The 20,110-nt window shown below is 40.7% G+C and overlaps 1 protein-coding gene and 1 long non-coding RNA gene across 7 annotated transcripts; one reads left to right on the top strand and one right to left on the bottom strand.

Annotated features, from left to right (window-relative positions):
• Positions 1 to 2,943: 2,943 nt before the first annotated feature.
• Positions 2,944 to 18,998, bottom strand: LOC135335757 (WD repeat and FYVE domain-containing protein 3-like). 6 transcript variants are annotated; one of them, XM_064531327.1, is made up of 23 exons: positions 18,920 to 18,998; positions 18,577 to 18,721; positions 18,416 to 18,522; positions 17,343 to 17,551; positions 16,726 to 16,928; positions 16,280 to 16,372; positions 15,730 to 15,934; positions 14,629 to 14,794; positions 14,157 to 14,227; positions 13,661 to 13,815; positions 13,358 to 13,560; positions 12,948 to 13,045; positions 12,352 to 12,482; positions 12,223 to 12,277; positions 9,564 to 9,674; positions 7,687 to 7,764; positions 7,300 to 7,416; positions 5,600 to 5,700; positions 4,952 to 5,308; positions 4,416 to 4,798; positions 4,024 to 4,209; positions 3,697 to 3,767; positions 2,944 to 3,449 (listed from the first exon to the last, which is right to left on the bottom strand). In XM_064531327.1, the coding sequence occupies exons 2-13, from the start codon at positions 18,719 to 18,721 to the stop codon at positions 12,398 to 12,400; spliced, it is 1,740 nt and encodes a 579-aa protein (XP_064387397.1). In that variant the 5' UTR covers positions 18,920 to 18,998; the 3' UTR covers positions 2,944 to 3,449; positions 3,697 to 3,767; positions 4,024 to 4,209; positions 4,416 to 4,798; positions 4,952 to 5,308; positions 5,600 to 5,700; positions 7,300 to 7,416; positions 7,687 to 7,764; positions 9,564 to 9,674; positions 12,223 to 12,277; positions 12,352 to 12,397. The 6 variants fall into 6 exon arrangements, with proteins under 6 accessions (XP_064387397.1, XP_064387417.1, XP_064387373.1 ...); XM_064531347.1 differs by lacking the exon at positions 9,564 to 9,674 and adding an exon at positions 12,572 to 12,605 and having other exon boundaries at positions 18,894 to 18,985; XM_064531303.1 differs by having other exon boundaries at positions 18,894 to 18,985.
• On the top strand, positions 5,696 to 6,776 carry LOC135337490 (uncharacterized). The gene is made up of 2 exons (XR_010395150.1): positions 5,696 to 6,391; positions 6,443 to 6,776. It is a non-coding gene; the product is annotated as an uncharacterized LOC135337490 (long non-coding RNA).
• Positions 18,999 to 20,110: the final 1,112 nt, after the last annotated feature.

Raw genomic sequence — 20,110 nt, 5'->3', positions numbered from 1 at the left:
GTAGGCTTTGAAACTTCGCAGGTCCTGAAAGACGTGGACGCATATAGTATTAGTGTTGAGCTCTTATCTTGGCAACAACAGTTTGTTACAGACAAATTGACTTCACCGTGTAGCTTAACAAATTCTTAGATCGAGGAGTAAAAACCTTAAATACGTGGAGCGCCCAGAGGCTCACACAAAAACAAATTGAGGAATTAAGTGGAGCACTAACAACGAGAATTGTTAGAAAAGAGTATGATATAATGGTAGTAATAGTCATAACACAAGGTGTTAATAAGGTTCTAATTAAAGTAAGGTACATTGAGCGTGAACAATTAGACCAACAGATAATTTTACTACAAATGAGCCTGCATGGACGGTAGCACACCTTTATTATGTGCAATTAATTATATAATTTACAGAGAACAGGATTATATCTTACGACAACTTTACTACCGTATCAAATTTTGAGCACTGATTTTGTGGTTTTTGCTGATTTACCTGAACCTTGAATTTATGCTTCTGCAAATTTGGAACAATGATGAGATTTTTGTATAGTTCCGGTATACTAAAAGGCAATTGTGTATATACAGATATGCAACAAAATTATATATTATTATTTATCGTAAGAATATAGCTAAGGTCTGATTCCGTCTGAAGTGCACACATCATTGAATTATTGCTATATGTATATAGTCCAACCGTGATTACTTGCGAACTTTTTTACATTGTACTCGACTCACTGCATATTCTGACCACCATACTGTAGTGCATGCTCTGTGGAGAGCTTATACAAAAGTATAGCCTGGGGACTGGATGAAAGTTACTTTCACCACTGCGTAGTTCGATCTGACAATGATAATGCTGAGGGCAAGTCTGCAGAAACATGTTTAATTATGGACCAGCGTACGTGTTGCAACATTAATTTTTGTTGTATTGGCACAGTGGAAGGTGCATGCATGCAAGGATTTTCAGAGCCAAAATTACGCAGATAATTGTAATAGAAATGTCTCACAAAGCGTCGTGTCCAACTGGAGGATACCCATCAATTTATAGAAACAAGGGACATTACTGCCTCCCTGCTGACGGAAGTATGCAGAACAATCAAGACTTGACATTGCATGTGGCTTCTGGGGAGGCAGATTCGAAAAGGCACTCTTTGACGTAAGGGTGTTTAACCCAAGCGCCCAATCGAATCAGCAAACATCTACATACAGACGACATGAGCTAGAAAAGAAACGCCACTATGAACAGCGTATTCAGGAAGTGGAACACTCAACTTTCACACCACTAGTCCTCTCGTCTACTGGAGGCATGGGAAGAGCTGCAACAACATTCTACAAGAGACTGTCGTCGATGTTCAGTGAGAAAAGAGATGTACCCTACAATACAATGATAGGGTGGATACGATGCCAGTTGAGCTTGGCTCTACTGAGGGCATCCATTATGGCAATTAGGGGTGCCAGGTCATCAAGAAACAGACCAACTAAAGATGTACTTCTTGAGCCAATCGAGGTCCAGGTTGCAGAGGGACACCTAGAACGTAACTAACTGTTTTATTTATTATCAACATTTTCTACTTTGTTGCTGTACTGTGTGTATACGTGTGTGTATACTTGAGTTCTTGAAAAAAAAAGAAAACGTTTGAGGAATATACGTGTGATTTAAGCAATAATTGTCAGAATGTGTATAATAATAATATACCGTATAGCGGGTATTTTTCGGGGGACAAAATATTCGTGGTTCAGCAATATTGAGACATTTCGTGGGGTAATATTTTCGTGGTTGCTGCTTGCACTGCCAGGTAAAGGTAGGCAAGGTCGCTTCATTCGTGGGTAAAATATTCGTGGTCAGAAAACCACGAATATTTTACCCCCACGAAAATTACACGCTATACGGTACAGTAAAAAAAATAGCCGCGGCCGTTATTCGATTTTTATATGAGTTTATGTAGAACATTATGTCGGCCAAATCACTTAATGTACACGAGAGTCTTTCCTTGTAGGTTAGCAGTGATAGACGTTGAACTTTGTGGCTCTACTGTATATTTCTCCAGGGATGATCATGATGATATCTTTGATCTTGAACATTGGCCCACAGTTGCGATCCAAGAGTATAAAGTTGCCTTTTAGTTTCAACCCCGATCGCGAGTTTTATGATGAAAAGAATCTGTTCAGCAGTATAGTCCTAGTTTCTTGTAGGCTTTAGGTTATAATGGATTCTCATTTGAGATCCGACTGGAAAATGTATAATGGCTCGAGAGCCTTCTGAATGTTCGCTGTTGTATTCATATTCAATGCCAAGTAACCACACTCATGAACCACCAAGCTTTGCACGTGCAAAAGTTTTCTTGTTTTAATTTTCACATTAATTAGTCTGCCCTCATTTGCATATACGGTAGTTAAAATTCACCTTCTATAATTATATAGATAGGCCATGTTCGATGTTTCCATGGATTTTTTGCCAGCACCCCTGGCCTGTACGTTTGGTGGATTATGCTCAAAGTACTATTCAATTGCCTATAAATTATACAAGAGAATTCAAAGCACAAAATTCACCACACAATTGCAAGTTTGACATCAAAATAGCCACATGACTAATTATAAAACAGCCAACAGGCTCATACAACTATTATGTGCATGCATGGGAGTGTTTGTCACTATCTCACATCTTGACAGATATATTATATATACCATGTATGGAATGATGCCATGCCCAACAGATACACACTATAACAGTTTGGTATGGTTATCACCATGCAGCAAGGCCTATTAGATCAAACTTTGTACTGACCTGTATATCCAAAACCTGCCTATTAATTTTATTCTTGTAACTATTATGACCTAGCATTAAATTGGAGACAAATTGGCCTAGGAACGAGGCTAGTGTTATGCATGCATGCAAAGGTGCCCATTATGCCAGCATATAATTATCATACCAAAAAATTGTGTAAATGATTGTGTGTTCAAAAAAAAAAGTTATGCCAACATATTTAATCCATCAACCCCCTGCATGCTGTGATCATGTACATGCACATAACTCAGTACAAGAAGGAAAAATAAGCTGTACATGCTATGTAAACAGGTAAATACCCAATGGCACTACAATTTCATTTCATATATACATGTACTAGATCTAGCCACATAATAGATTGGCTACATCTTTACGATCAATACTCCTTAGACATTCACATATGTAGAGCCAGGTGATTGGATGTTTTGGGTCAGCGATTTCAAGAAGCTTGATTATCATCTCCATTAGGCAGCGCCTGTTATCTTGGTATCTACTTTCGATGTTTTTTAAATCGTATAACTTCACTCCGAGAGCCAATCCTAAAATTAACCAATTATTGCTTGCAGTTTTCAGACCCTCGCAAATTGTTAGAATATCCGCTTCAGTTAAAACAATTGATTGTTTCTCAATTTCTATGACGTTAGATTGTTTGCTTGAATACTCATCTGATGATGATCCTAAAGTATTCACGTAAGCACGATGTCATACAAATCATAAAGCTCAATTTAATTGGGTCATTTTAGATACATACACACGAAGAGCTATTCATACCATGCAGCTAAGCTTTTTTTATACAGTGCATGCAATAGCCTTATGTTGGAGGCCAATTATCCAGACAATAATAAGTTCCTGATTCTGAAACAATCCAGTATGCTAAATTTCTTCCAATGATTCAGTTAAGCATTCATGCATGCAATTGTTCACCTTCAGGCTTTGTTTGCTGGGAAGTGCCTTGGGGACCAGCAGCAGCTGTAGTTAGGGGCACCTTTTGCCCGCTACAATTATGCAAAGAAGTGCGTATTATAATAATTATTGACTCACAAATTAATAATAATGATTATACAGCCGTCTATTATGTGCATGTTACTCCTGGCAACTATGCTAATAAATGAGAGAGGCTACCTTGGGGACCTGACAATGACAAACGAAATGCCTTGTGTATGGTGCAGGCACTCACTATCAACAATTTACCGGTAAAAAATTAAAGATACAAGCTCATGCATGTATAGTTGTATCAAGAGCTCATAATACCTTATTACTTCATAGGCCCTATTCAATGTTTCATAGTCTAGCTTGGAGGGATTTTCTGCCAACTCCCCATTGGAGTAGTCACGGTCATGTACTCCAAACAGCACCTTCCTCTCTCGCTCATCTTTCACATACTTGGCCACATTTGAACGATTTTGATACTTCAATAACAACCATTTCGTGTCAAACCTACATAAATGTCGATCATCATTCAATCGTATACTCAATTTTTTACTGTGAAACCATGCAAGCAGATCCTTATTATAGCTATAGGGTCCGCTATTATTGCATGATAATTATTAGCTTTTAGAAATAATAGCCCCTGCTACTTCAGTAAACAGGAATCTAAAGAGTGTGTTTGGCACTGCAAGGGCTGCATAGTACAATTAACTCACCAATAGTGCATAATACTGTCTGGGTCGTAACTGGATATTTGACTCCAGTGTGGTGCATTCAGCTTATCTCTGAACACAGCATTAACAGCTGGCTCGCAACGTCCACCATCTCCGCTCTTCATTCGACTTTCTCCGATAGTGAATGGTTCCAAGACATCCCAGAAGTCGGATCGCTGATGCTCGTGATACAGTCCTAGAGCATGACCAAATTCATGAAAGGAGATGTTCAGAGGGAGCTTCTGCGTGTTGATCGAACGGAGCCATTCGTACCGTGCTTCCCTGGAGAGCTTTCGTCATGCCAAACAAGTTGAGCATCATTGTCGGCTCATTTTTGTCTACATCCAACGCCGATCGTCCGACCGTTGACCATGAGAACACTTTCTCTGTAAATGCAAGGTACATACATGTTCATGCCTCTTTGTAGTACATGAGTGTTATACCTAGAGCTGTGCTGTCTTAATTATGCATGTGGTGGTTGTTATGAGGAACATTTATAGTACACTGCAGTACTGTGTATAGAGACTGAACATACTCACTGTCACTGGTGAATTTCACACGGATATGAGCTTTTTTCCTTTTTGCTACATAATTAGAAATTTTAGGGTAGTGATCAGCATGGCTATTCCAGACAGCGGCCCAAGCCAGGATAATGTCGACTGTTAAGGGACCCGCATGCCCACATTTCCAGTGTTCGTTGTCAAGAATGTCAGGATTCAAAAAATGCACTTTCAGATCGGGAAGTTGCTTCACATCCCACAGCAAGTGGTATGGTGCTACCCATGCACCCTGAGTATCTGTTGGGATCTTGTAGGGATCAGCTGAGTCAACCTGCTCCAGCTCCTCTTTTTCGGTGGTACAAAACATCTGCATCCCCTCTGTCGCAGATTCGGAACCTGCATGAGGTTCAGATCCGAATTGTCTGTAAAAAGTTGCTTCTAATCTTAGTTTAAAATAAATTTACAAAGTGCACTTATTGTTCAGGTCGACATCATTCAATGCAATAATGATAGGTTCAAAATAGAAACTCTCCTTGCACATCCCTGCACATCCATGCAATAAAACAGACTGAGGAATGCACCTAATTTATATGCAGATGCATGCATGTAATTCGTTGATTATGAAAGGAAGTGCGCTGATAAGAGTTTAGGTGTCATATCACATTATAGCAAGCTAAGCCTACAAACCTTTTGCAATAAAATTATACAGGATCGTGAAGCCCACAATTGCAACCAGGATGCATAAATAAATTGTACATGCCTGGTTGATAGGATTTTCTGTACAAGACCTGCATAGAACAAGATATTGGTGACCGATTAATATTTCCTGTGAGTAGCAACACCCACGGGGACCAAGTTATAAGTATACCTAGCCTCGATCCCAGGCCGAGTTTTCGCTTTTATAACGGTTAGGCGAACAACTGGGCCTGGTACTAGTTGTCTGCGCATGCGTCAATCGTTCGTCAGATTCTGACGAATGGATATTCTCGTTCACTTTTGTGACATTTATATTCGTGTACTATCGTGTACTAGAAGTCAGTTCCCGTTTTATCATTATTGGAATCGATTGGAATGGCTCTTAGCTGAAGCTTCTCTCTTCTCTGAAGCTTATTCTGAAGACTGAACAACAAGGGAAAAGGTATAAAGCTTTGTCAAGCTTGTTAAGGTCAGATATTTTTGTGTGGGTCCTATGGCCGGCTATGCTATCAAGTCTTGTTCATGTTTGGCAAGAATATCGAATGTAGGTAGACTATAGTTTCATCATTAATATGGTGGATCAAGTGAAGAGTGTGAGCTAGAGAACTTGGTGCTGCCATCATCAGCTCGTCGACAATGACACTATAACCGAGAAATTTAATATGTATAGATCTACACGTATTTAAAATGTCTACTTCTCTGTACAGGAGCAATGGCTAATATCCAGCTATCCCAACAGTGCTCCTCTTGGCTATACTAACGGACGAGACTGGACAGTTTGAGGTAAGGGTTTAACCGTCTTTGGTTTCTTTTAATATTGTCCTATACTCACAGACACAGGACTGGAGTATGACCTGCTCATTCGAGCGTTGCTGGGTAGCTCAGAGACATCAAGAGAATCTACGTTTTCTCAAGCAATGAGTTACGAGTTGGTGCCTAGAATCAGAGAAGTCCAGCAGCCTGCTAAATCTTTTTGAAACGTAATTTGAAGGCATTCAATCATCCTGAAGTTGCCCTGGGTCACTGTAATTGTGCTGCAGCACAACTGGCAACTCCCCAGGCCTTTGTGAAGCAGCTCCCTATGTGCATCTTTTGTGTACTCACTCTGTGCATTTTCTGTGTACAAATTTCAATTATTGATTTATTAAATATTTTTGCCGACCACAAATATACAATGAAAATTTGACGCATGCGCAGACAACTAGTACCAGGCCCAGTTGTTCGCCTAGCCGTTATAAAAGCGAAAACTCGGCCTGGGATCGAGGCTATAAGTATACCATACTGACCTGTACATAGTTATAATAATTATTATAGCTAGTAAACTTCCATAATTATAGACAAAATTAAGAAGACGACATAATTTATTAAATGACTCTCAGTGTTATCTTGCTGACTTGAATTGATCCAGAGAATAATTATATTATTCACCTTCAGGCATTGTTTGTGCTATGGTGGCGTCGTTAATGCAAAACTTAATGAAATTGATCTTTACCAAAAATTGACATTGACCGACTCCTACTCTCAATTATTCTTTACACATCAGAATCAAGCAGAAGCAATAAACTTTACAGACTTATCAATGCACATGCAGTCACGGTAATTAATTTGCCATGCATGCATGCACAGTTGATTATGAAAGGGAGTGCGCATGCTTGCTTATAATTATATAGCCAACCTATAAGTCTACAAACCTTCTGCAATAAGTTTTCAATCCGGTAAGCCAGTGACATACAGGCCTAGGATCGCGGAGACTACCACCAGAAATGCACATACATGCCTAGTCGATAATTTCGTTTTCTGTAGCAGACCTGCATGCATAGAACAAGAACAGGTGTGACTATAGGTACAGCAGACTAAGATGTCACAAAGAAACAATTGAACAGACCAGACAACTACTGTGATACCCGCTGGCCGCGGCACGGCCTCGGGTAATAATTTCTACATGCATATAGTTTTAATACGAATATATGGACAAATTAGACAATACTAACAGCTAGTAATTATGCCCATAATCATGTTCAACCTGTTAGGTTTCAAGTTTTGAGTACATGCATAATAATTAGGGCCTGGGGCAATACCTTGAGTAGACAAGACTGGGAACTTGGAGGTACTTAGACATGCAGATTCAGAGGTAATTGGCTCCTTGTCTTTCGTATCTGCAAGATTAAAATATTTATGAGTTGCACGCAGTGAAATCATGAAGCCTCAAATTTAAACTCAATTTAAATAACTGAAAGCACCGCGGGTGCTGATGCCTCGGTGGAGGTGTCAACGCTACATAACATAAAGCTACTATAGCTATTTTAGCTATACACGCATTATATCATGATAGGAGAAACTCAAGGAGTGGGTAATGATCAACTATGATTGTTGTTAAAAACGATCGATGCCAAAAGTCCAAGTCTAAAATTAGTGGCTGCACCATGCAGCAGAGCCTTGCAGTTTTCTTCTCACTCTTGCAGCTACCAATAGCTAGCGTTCTAGTGCAGAGCTAACTACTAAGTAGAGTAGCAACACTCCATGGACAAGTTTTGCTACGCACTCTTCTGAACTGAAAGGTTAAAGGATGTAGTGTATTAGACGGGCGTCGCCGCCCTCGACCGTTGTATACGGAAGGAGGACAGGACCCAAGCTTATCTACAGTTTTGTTCTACCGATGGAATTTCACCGGCTCCAATCAGATTGCAGTATTTGATCACAGCCACTTAAATTTACCACGTGTGAATTTGCACACGTTGGATTGACTGAGAGGCATGGCCAACACAAGTGATATTCATTGTTATTGGCTAGCACACACTTAAAAATAATGAGACTCATATGACTTTTGAGATTCATAATGCTATTGCATAACAGGCCAGAACAAAACTGTAGATAGGCTTGGCTCCTTGAAGGAGGACGGTGACGCCCGTCTAGTAGCGTATAGCCTTGATTCCAAATAATTATTTGCATTGACATGCACTTATCAGCCAACAGTGCATGTGTTAATAATCTTTTCACAAACACCTGTTTACCAGAAGCCCAACTGTTGCAATGCACATACGCATTGAGGCTATATAGTGCTTCTATATTCTGCCAACATTTGGTAAAAATTGACTAATAGGCTAATATTTTTTGTCTATTAGGCTGGCATAATGCTCAATGCTCCACCGCACCTATTAGTCTAAAAATTATGCTAGCATAATTGGGCAAGGCCTAGTGGCAGCACTGGCAATAAATTTGACCTTTATTGCTGCCTATACAATGTGGGACCTTGCAGTTGGGCTTCTGGTAAACAGGTGTTGTGAAAAGCAAATACCTCTCTTACCAAAAAGTATACCACTGATAACAATGGCTCAGTGATTGTTTACACACCACCCACTATAGTGGCTGATAATTGCATGTATAGGAATTCAGGTCAATGCAAATACTTGGAAAATCAAGGCTATATACACTACATCCTATATACACAGGGGCGGATCCAGGGGTGATTTTGAGGGGCTGAAGCCCCCCCCTTTTGAAAAAACTACCATGTGTTGTAGTCTGACTCTACAACAATTTTGCCACCAATTATGCATCTGTAGACTCACTTGAAATCACTTGAGAGATGCTAGACAACAGCTACTAGGAGTATAAAGGATCTAGGGTAGCTAGCTGGACGTACCTAGCTAGCTAGCTAGCTGTACGTACGTACATCTGATCAGTACAGTATCACCATAGTATTAAAAGTAAGTGCAGAGGTCAACGTATTAATATAAAAGTTCAAAGGTCAAATCTTGCAAAAAAATTCGCCTCTGGCGAGGCTGCCCTGGGCGGCTCCGCCGCCCTCATACGGGGCTTCGCCACTTTCTAGCTAGCCCCCCCCCTTTTGTTTTTCCTGGATCCGCCCCTGATACACACCACATCATTCTTTGTACTATACATGTATTGATCATCATTTTACTATGTTGTGATGTATAGTACTTTAGGAGGAATATACCATCGTGGGGAGGATGTTATATGACATCGTGCACTCCGTCAAATTCATGCTGTTATCCATCATATAATTATCGACTGCATGTAGGTCAGTGATAGCGTGGAGTATAGTGGACTGCACGGGGTATTGAGAGGGAATCATGAAATACTGCATTTATGAATCAATCTACACTTCGTTTTGAGGTTATATAATTATCTCAGAAACAGATGAGCTACTGTACGTCACTATCCTGAGCTGTGAATATTTAAAATACAAAATTTAAATGGGTAGTTCATACAAAAATTTGCACCAACAAAAATTACCCGCTATACGGTACACCTTTTGACATGTGGATTCAGGTGACATGTAATTTAAAGGGGGTGGGACTCATTAGGGTCAATTGTCCTAACCTTTGATTAAGCTAGCATTATCAAAAATGGCATCTCATTTTTCCCAGGATCATAATGCTCAACTGTTTAGTTGCCAAGTACTCTATCATGGAGACAGCACACGTGTGTAGGTAGGTGAGTGAGGAATATAGGATACCTCCAAACAAGTAACCCATATCCTGGTATGGTAAGGTCACTAAGATGGTAGCTAGGTATTGCTGCCTACTTGCTGCATGGATTACATCACTTCCTGATGAACTCTTGATTACACATAATCAGCTGCTGCTAAAATTGTTGTACAAATGTGGAACTCCCTAGTTATTGGGCTTCTGGTAAAGCTAGGAAATACAACTGATAACAGTGGCTTGCCATTGGTGGCTGATAAGTGTAGTATATCTCACACACCACATGGAATTTTTTTTACAGCATATTGATTGAAGAGTTAGAGGGATTGGAAAGGAAGTTACCCTCGAGTAACATCCGCACTACGCTGCAGTTTAGTTGAGGCCATTACAACAATATCTCAGTATTCATACACAACGGTGCATAATAAACTACAAGTAATTGTACTCAGTCCGTGCAACTCACTTATATATCAAGGTATAGTCCTTTTGTAGTACTGCATGTTATAACCAGGCTTACACGTTACACGTTCCATATTAACTCTAAAACAGCCTTGAGAACTTATAACTTTACTGGAATGTCTTTTTTTACTGGGTTTTTGCGCAGAAGTTTATGTACTTTTCATTGTTAGTGGTTAAAAAATGGCGCAGAAATGTACCCTAGCCGTGATGACGTCACACTAATTAACGGTGAGCTAATATTCCATTGCTTTATGTGAAATGGCCTTGCTAAAAAATAATTAAAGTGTAAATCATGGCTCTCCTATTTACAGCAGATGGGATGAGGTAAATTATGTACATGTATACTGATTATCAACGCAATTATCCATGAAAGGTCAGGCATTTCACTAGATGTTTTATATGGCCTCAGTGCTTGCTACATTTAAGGATCCTTTACCAGTCCCACAATTAATGCATGAAGTTACTGTATTCAAAGGGAACAGTGTAGTTAGGTACTGGTGACCTCACTGATAAATCAAAGTTTAATTTATCAGTACCAGTACCTCGATAACCTTGATTATCCGGCTAGGCAAATTTCTCTACAATAATTATAGGCTCAAAGTTCAACTGATAACCAAGAAATGGCATGTCCCTTTAATGTCCCCTTAATAATGGAAATGCAACTTTAATGGAAATGCATGCACAAATAACAGCATAATAATAGTTGTTATGCCAGACAACAATTATAACTACAATGAATTTCGTGCAAAGCTTTATACATATGCATGGCAGTATACAGTAGTGAACGGCTGCACGAGATGACCTTAAGCTTCTTTCCTTGAAGCCCTAGCCTATACCGTATTACTAGAGTGCTTTGCGAGCATCAAATATTTGCGAATTTTGATCAATTCGCATCAATAAAATCCGCATTATTACTAGTAAATACACACGATCCTTGCCAGAACGCAATAGTTAGATCGCAAAAGGTCAAATTTTATGCTGATTTGGCTCATTCGCAAAGGTTCTTCACCAGCAAAATATTCTAGTAATACAGTATACATAATTATACCACACTTACGTCACCACTAATTGATCTCATTGGTCAACAGATGTAGGATATATAGAATATTAACATACAGCCCCAGGTATGCACAGTTTTTCAAGTTGTTTTTTTGTTTTTTCATTTGTTCAAGACAGTAAGCAAAGAGAAAAGAACCATGCTTGACGGTACTAAGACTCAAAGCGACGGCAAAAACACGGAAGGTGCTCTCCAACAAGATGGCTAAGCTTCCATGTGTCCATGCGGGCGCGGTTTAGATATATTTTATCCAAGAAGAGCTTGCAACTCCAGTAAGGGACGTCGAATGGTCAACGCTTGGACCAAGGAAGCTTTTGAGCATCTATAGGTGCTCAACTAGCACTTTGACGGCTGCAAAATCCGGCATAGTCTTGTTCTTTTTTGCAGTCTGCATCGTGGATTGAATTGTTGCTAGGGGGAGGTCTTTTATAGTGCTGCGGTCACATGGTATAAGTCAGATATGCCACACCTACTCGGAGGATGTGAACCCCATATATCCTCCTCTTAGGTGTGGTAGACTATATCCTATACTTATGACACACAATGAACCGATCACAAACACGGAATTATTTAATATGATGCATAATGCTCCCCAAGAAATGTGTGCATCTAATTAATGACAGAACATGGCCTTGTTACAGTCGTAAATATACCTGTCGCAAAGTCTTTAGTCTGAGGTCCCCAGGTAGAGAGAGGGCGAGGTTATTCCTGTCAAGGGTGGGAGTAATTATATTGGCTCAGAGTTGTGGGGGCGAAGGTGATGACATCAATTTGTATGTTACCTTGCAAGGTTGTAGTGTGTTGTTGTGGAGTCAAGTACTATAGTGGTTATGTGTAACTCCGGCTCTGACAACCGTGAGTGCACACATACGTGTACGTGTACGTGTGCAGGGCGAGGAGGTACGGATGATCTCTGCATGTGATTTGAAACTAAAAGTGGCAGAAAGTACACATTTCACTAGCTAGCTAGCTAGCTGAGCTCAATATTCCAGGAGACATTACCATTTTTAGCTGTGATGTCTTTACCTATCACAGCCTGTGAACATATAGAGTGGGTAATGATCTACCATTATTGTTTTCAAAAACATTAAGGAAAAAATACATTATGTATGTAGCACTGACTTAGTAATGCTGAAGGCTATGGTTAGCCGTTTGTTTCAAAATTGTTGATCATTTCCAAGCGGTATTTTATCGAGCGATGTATTAAGCGATATTTTACAATCATCGAGCGATATAACTCTCTACAATGAAACCTGTCTATTAATTGTGACCCAATCAGGAGGTCTACCTCTATTATACGCCACGTTTATGGGCCCTAAAAACTCTCTAGAGCTGTGTTTTGACTTGTGTCCATCTTGTGACTCTACAAGATACTCACTCGTCCATTGTCAGTAGCAACCCGATACTGGTCAGTTCAGCAGTGGCCACGTAGTTCAGCTCCATCATAACATACTCCAGTAGTACGAACATGTGTGCCTGAGGGGGAGGGGGGAGAGTGTAGAGGAGTACATGTTAGCAGCTCTGCATACAGCCCCTCAAGGCATGAACATAAGCGACACCAGAGGATATATTCGACATGCACACACAAATCACTACATTTTCAGTGTTGGCCCTATAAATTTCAAGTAATTAACAAGCTCATCGAACAGCAGCTACAGTAGCTCATAATTATTGTGACAATTTACATAACGCTAAACTGTGCAGTACATTTGTAAGTGTACCTAGATATAACGAAAAAAAACATGACAAATAATTAGTAACAATCGGAATGAGCAAACCACCACTGACTTGCACATCTTCGTTTCGTTCCACCAGTTTCTCCAGGAACATAGACAGTGTGTGGTGGTCCTGCACAATGAAGTAGTTGGCCTGATCCTTTCTGAATATGTAGTCCAGAGCATTCACGATCGCCAGACCCAGCGTACTGGAATGAGATTTCAGGAATGCGTCTTGGAGCACTTGGAACACGTCACTGTTTCTGACACTTACACCTACATTGTAGAAAGATTTAATTAGCATAAGAAATTATAATTAATTAATGCGTGATACATTTACATTGTACATGTATAACTAGTTAACACATGCACTTACCGTCACCAGATGGAATTGAAATGGAAAATGTGCGATCTTGAAATGGGCCAGGGTCCGAGAGAGCCGGTTCCAGACTGAGGAACCCGGCAAAAACCAGATTCTGAATGAGCAGTACCAGATTCTTGACAGCTGCTCGGCTCTCCTCATTGTCACACCTGAGGGCATAGAGACATATAGTGTGCAGTGTGCAGATCGCATTTATAGATAGGGGATTTTGTACGAGGAGCGACAAAAACATACAGAGGACAAGTACAATCCAGGATAGGGCCCCTCCCACTGGCACAATCACAGTACATGTACAAATGTATGTACATGAAATTGGGCGTCTAGGTAGCAAAACTCTGTGCTGGTTTGTAATTTTATCCCCAAATTGTAAATAGTACCGGAGTACTGTACAAACACACATAAAATTAATAGCACTGTAGTAAAGTATACAATGTATAGCACAAGTATGCACAAGTACATGTATGCAGAGGCTAACTGCATGGTGGCAAACCTGTCCAGTCTTAGTAGGTAGTCGTAGAGAAGCTTGTAGCCACTCCCATTGGAGAAGTCCTCTAGTAATACCTGCAGGCAGAGATAAGAGGGCATTACATCTACTGCTTCCTCATGAAGCACAGTTTGTGTACAAACAACCTCTCAACTAACGAACTCTCTGCCTACTATAATAGAGTAAGCATCATTTCTACAATACAGGACTAATAGTATTGAGATCACTCTTTACGCAGGTAACCAACCACCACCCTCTTCGTACAAAACCAAAGCTTCCTGCAGTTAGCATGTGTTTAGAAGGCAAATTTTTTTACAATAACTGCTCGTCTGCTGCAGGGTAACTCACAATAGATGGCATAAAATACAACATGTACATGTACGCAGCGCATTACGTCTACTTTGCAGAAATAATATCAATGAATACATAATTTCATTAATTGGTACACATGTAATTAAACTGTTGTCATTACATGTACCTGTGAGAAATCCGCTGAGTCCTTGAGACAGCAGAATAGAGTTGAGAACATTTCCACGACCTCCAGTGGGGGTTGGGTCTCCGTACACGTCTTTATGTTCTGTACACTGAACATGATACACCCAGTCTTGTGGATGAAGTTGATCACCTCGCCAGAGAGACTGTGTCTGTGGGAGGGGTGTGAGTGCGGTGTGTGGGAGGTGTGTGGGAGGTGTGTGAGTGCGGTGTAAGTGCGGTGTGTGAGTGCGGTGTGTGTGAGGTGTGTGAGTGCGGTGTAAGTGCGGTGTGTGTGTGTGTGTGTGTGTGTGTGTGTGTGTGTGTGTGTGTGTGTGTGGATGGGGCGGGTGGTGTGGTATCAAGGAAGTGTCTATACGGGTGTAGGGGTTCATTTCTGTGTACTAGAATTGGGAGTTTGTTGAGTGTCATGATAATAAATAGGTGTCCTCATCGCCACACATACAGGATACTACGTACTGCACACCTACACTGCACACAGTGTTGGCGGATGTCAAGCAGTGTGATACGTACATGTATACGTACATGTATACTGCATAGTAGCTACTGTGTACGTGGCCTTCAATGATGTCTGTTTATGAAGATTGTTTTACAGTTACAGTGTATCTAATCCCACAACAAAGAACAGGTATTTATAAACAAACTGGAAAGGTCCCACTTCAAAATGTGCAGTACATTTTGTACCAGATACATAGATCTTAAGAGTCACCCCAGACATCAACACAAACATTAGCAGTCTTTTCATGTACAGGGTTTTGACAGTTTTAGTTGCTCCACAATAGTAGCAACTAAAGGTCATTCTAGTTCTGGGAATCAGACAAAGCCTAAGTACTGTTCTATTATTAGCAGTACTGCTATATACATGTTGTACATGTACATTGTACGTACAAGGTATGCAGCAGTTCAAAACAAACAATGACAATGCACGAGAATACTATTGGATTGACGTAACTTACACACAATCACCACAACAACATTATGCATGCACACAATTCGGAATTGGCAAAACTTAAATTGATCAGCAGAAAATTATCACAATACATACTAATCAACAAGTACTCCAGTACATACTTAGATTGATCCTCACCTGCAGATAGTAATGAGACACTCGGCTGCCGTCTTCCGCCACATCTTGTTGTGGGCGGGGCAAGGCAGGGAGATCACCCCAAACAACAGAGACACGTCACTACATCTCACCAAGTCCTCAACGGCCGGGGGATTGCGTAGGAGACAGGTGAGCACAGACCGAAGGAGCCTCTCTAAGTTCTTACGTTTGGAGGTCTCCGGGGAGTCTGTGAGGAGGGGGTGGTGTGTGAGGAAGGTGTGGTTTGTGAGGAGGGTGTAGTGTGTGAGGAAGGTATGGTGTGTGGGTGTTTGAGGAGGTGGTGTGAGGGGTGTGTGAGGGTGACAGTGTAAGGAGTGGTGTGTATATAGCCACTAAGGGTGAGCAATGAGCATATAAAGACATGGTATTAGTTCAAGGGTTGCGTTGCACACAACCTGTTCATTTGGGACTTGGGTTCCTGACCTTTATAATTATCGTGGTTGGCCATTTGTCAGGGGTAGTACATGGCAAATCCCCAATTACGATGGATTCTACTATATACCGGGTAAAGTACTGTAAACACTCATTGCACCTGTCAGTTGTAGCTCGACTGTGGCTCCTTGGTCATTTGTCGGTTTAGGGGGAGTGTTGGTTCGAGACAAACTACCAGACCTACTCCGAGAATCTGCACAAATACAGAAGGAGGTCGAGTAAAGATTACATGTACAATACAACGTACATTGTACTTTACAGAGAAACGTAAACTGGACAAACTACGCAATTTTGTCAAAGCCGAGTACTGGGTTGACAATGTTGAGGGTACATTGTAATGGACAAAGCTGTACATGTCACCGGTGCCTTAATGTACGTGTAGAAGCAAAAGTATTTCTGTGTAGCTATGCATCATGTTCTCACTGCTAACTGGTTTGGTTAACAGTTGTACCAGTGTACACAGGCGCTTGAAAAATTGTAGCAAGTATAATTATAAACTCACACCCACACTCCCCACACCCTCCACACACACACACACACACACACCTTGTGGAGGCAGACTGATGAACAGCTGCAGACACCTCACGAGTATTGACGCCAGGTTACAAGAGGTCATAGAGGTCACGAGCGCCTCTGTCCCATTGGCTAGAATATGTATAGCCTTGAGAATGGTGATACCCGCTCCACTGTTCCAACCAGCGTCTGTATCATCAGGGGTCTCAAAATACTTGAGCAGGGACACTCCGGACCTTTAGGAGAGATTAAGGAGAGGGAAGGGTGCAACATGGAGTCAGTGCATCAGGGATTTATACCTGCAACTGTACTGGTTAGTGGTGGTTGGGACTAACCACTTCTTAGGCCTATAGTTTAATTACCACATGTTAGGCTAGAAATCAAGTAATTTCGTGTGTTCAAGGAAGAATCAAGACTTAGTGCATTTGTTGAATTCGTACGTAGAGTCTATACAAACTTTTCAAGCAATCAATGATGACCAATGTAGTGTTAACACTAGAAAGAAACAATGCCTACATTCTTGTTAAAGATGTACACGTAACTAAAGGAGTGGACACTCTGTAGTTTTAGCTCTGCTGAGGTTAACTATTTATTGTACATGTATCTTCAGAAGAAACACACCACACACACACACACACTGACTGTGGTACCTGGCTGGGTTCGATGCTTGAGCCAGTTGAGTCACATGACGTACGAACAGTAGCGACACACCCTCAGCAAAATCAAACGCTTCAGGAAATTTCGAGACCAGTTCATGTCCACTGTATTTAGCACAGTTCTTGCAAAATAGAGGGAGAATCTTGTACAGTTGCTTCTCCTTGTCCACTGGGTTGTCAATATCTCTGTACTGACTGTAGACCTGTGAGAAGATCATGTGACGTGATAGCATGCATGGGTGGATTGCACAAGATACCGTATAGCGGGTAATTTTCGTGGGGTAAAAAATTCGTTCAACTCGAGAAACGGTGGTTTTCGTGCGTAAAAATTTCGTTTAATGTCGTTGCCTGCACTGCATTCCGGTAAGCCACGCCTACGTAAAAATTTCGTGGAGGTCAGCTTGCCCACGAAAATAACGAATATTTTACCCCCCATGAAAATTACCCGCTATACGGTAGTGGGAGTAAATATGTACTGAGATTGTACACTCACACATTTCAGAGATAGACAAGCTACCTTTAAGACTTTCACTATAGCTGAAACCTTCTATGTTCCTTTGAGGAAGATTATAGGAATAGTAGACCTACTGTACATGACATGTATCTACAAAATGTCTGTTGAAGTTAACAAAAGAAACAAATGTACAGTGCCTTTTAAAAAATGAGTGATAGCACAAACACTATAAACGCGTACATGTACATGCATGTCAGACTGCAACCCAGACACAAGCCACTATGGTAATGACATGTGCATGTACAAGCAACACTAAAAGTACAAGCCATAAACAGAGTAGTGTACTTGTACAACATTATAGTAATAAAACTGAACAAGCTAAAAACAAGCCAATGAGAGCTATCAAAGCCAGTGGGCGTAATGAGCTCTCAATGTGCTATTCAGGCCTCAATCAGCTGGAGACAGAGAGTAACACCTTGACAGCTATAGAAAACTTTAACCTCCCACAAAAGGAGAGTCCTCTAAATTAATTAAAACTAGAATTCTTTATGTTATGTTCCGAGGTTCCACTGTAGTGCTTTTCTACACTTCAGTATTCCTTAGTCAGCCATACCTGTCGTAGTGTCTTTAGTCCGAGGTCCTCTGGAGGAGGGGGAGGTGATTCTTGTCGTGGGTGAGAGCGTCTCAGAGTGCCCATTAGAGATGACAAGAAACTCAACCCTGAGGGGGTGGGAGTGGTTATCTATGATTGTATAGACTCTGTGAGTGATTTACCTCGTGAGGTTGTGGAGCGTTGTGAGGGTGTGGAGTTGGGCGGTGGTGAGGTGCGATCACTCAGCCGTGACATAGTGGAGCTGGGACGATGTGTGGGTGCGTTGGTGTGAGGGGTGGGATGATCTCTGTCAGACTGACCAGACATCTGAGGCATTGCATAAGCAACAAGTTCATGAACACTTCATTAACTGTCTTAGTTGCCAATTGCAAACTTCCATTGCAAAATTAGATCTAGATCTAGCTATAGAACACTGTAAATAGTGCGTGTATATGCTGCTTTATGTACAAGAATATCAGGTAGCTCAACACGTACGTACCTTGCCTGGTGTCTTTCAACACGTACCTTTTGATCTCTGCTTTTGCAACAATGTAGTTGATACACAGGTCATATGACATTGAAGTAGTTAGCATGTGACCTACTGTACCGTTTAATACATGTACCTTTATCTACCTTTACCCCCACTCAGAGGTACAGTGTCTCATAAATTAGCCGCCCTTGTTTTGTTTCTGTCCAAGACTGCAGTGCAGTGCAGTGAGACCATTGCAATGAGGTGTATAACGTCAACATTAATTTTAATGAGAGATGTAGGTAGATCTAATTCTAATCATTAACTTAAACGCAATACATGCAAGGGTGATCATGGAGTAAATATTAAGGAGTACGTCATGTAGATGGAGAGTATTAGTGCGTGGAAAATCAATATCGCCCTAGATGCTCGATCTGTACAAACGGTAAAATAATTTAAGATGGAGAGTATTAGTGCGTGTATCGCCCTAGCTGCTCGATCTGTACAAACGGTAAAATATTATAATATATACTTAGAGCATGGCCTCATTAATTTTAGACTTGTAATATTTTTCAAGGGTGGTATTGATACAGTAAATCTATGGTGGTACAATTACAAGTCAGTGCTCTTGCATGTGCTACAGCCTCGAGGCCATGAGCGGCTTGGATCGATTTCAGCACAAGAAAAACTGGCAGCCTTTCGAGGCTTTTCTCTCAAAAATTAAACACTCAAAAAAAGGAAATAACGTTTGAAGTTCATAATAATATAATTATTTCGGTCCTGGCTTCTCTTCTTGAACTTCCTACTGCTCCTGATAGAAGTTTCTCTTATGCATTCATTATGTACTGAAAACAAAAAGGAATCCGACTAAAAAACTATATCAATACTGATACCAAAAGAGGAACGAACTTGAATAACACTGATGACGTATATTTTTATACAGTCATGTATGTTTTATAATTCCCATCTATTATTATCTACATACGAAACACGTACCTATAATTATGATAAAACAAGGATACTGTAACAGTTTCCAGATAAATGTACTTTACTGAACGCATCAGTCTGATCATGATTACACCATCAAAAAAATAATAATGACAAGCATAATAATTACCATTGGTCATTGGTAGGCTCTGATCAATTATGCTCGGAATAACTTTAGCATAACAGGTGTGAAATGAATAATTACAGCTGGTTCTTCTCTGCCAATAGAGAAGTTTGGCTTTACACTCCACAAAAGTGCA

This window comes from Halichondria panicea, chromosome 1 (assembly GCF_963675165.1).
Source record: "Halichondria panicea chromosome 1, odHalPani1.1, whole genome shotgun sequence".
Classification (NCBI taxonomy): domain Eukaryota; kingdom Metazoa; phylum Porifera; class Demospongiae; order Suberitida; family Halichondriidae; genus Halichondria; species Halichondria panicea.
This window is presented reverse-complemented; position numbering and strand designations above follow the sequence as displayed.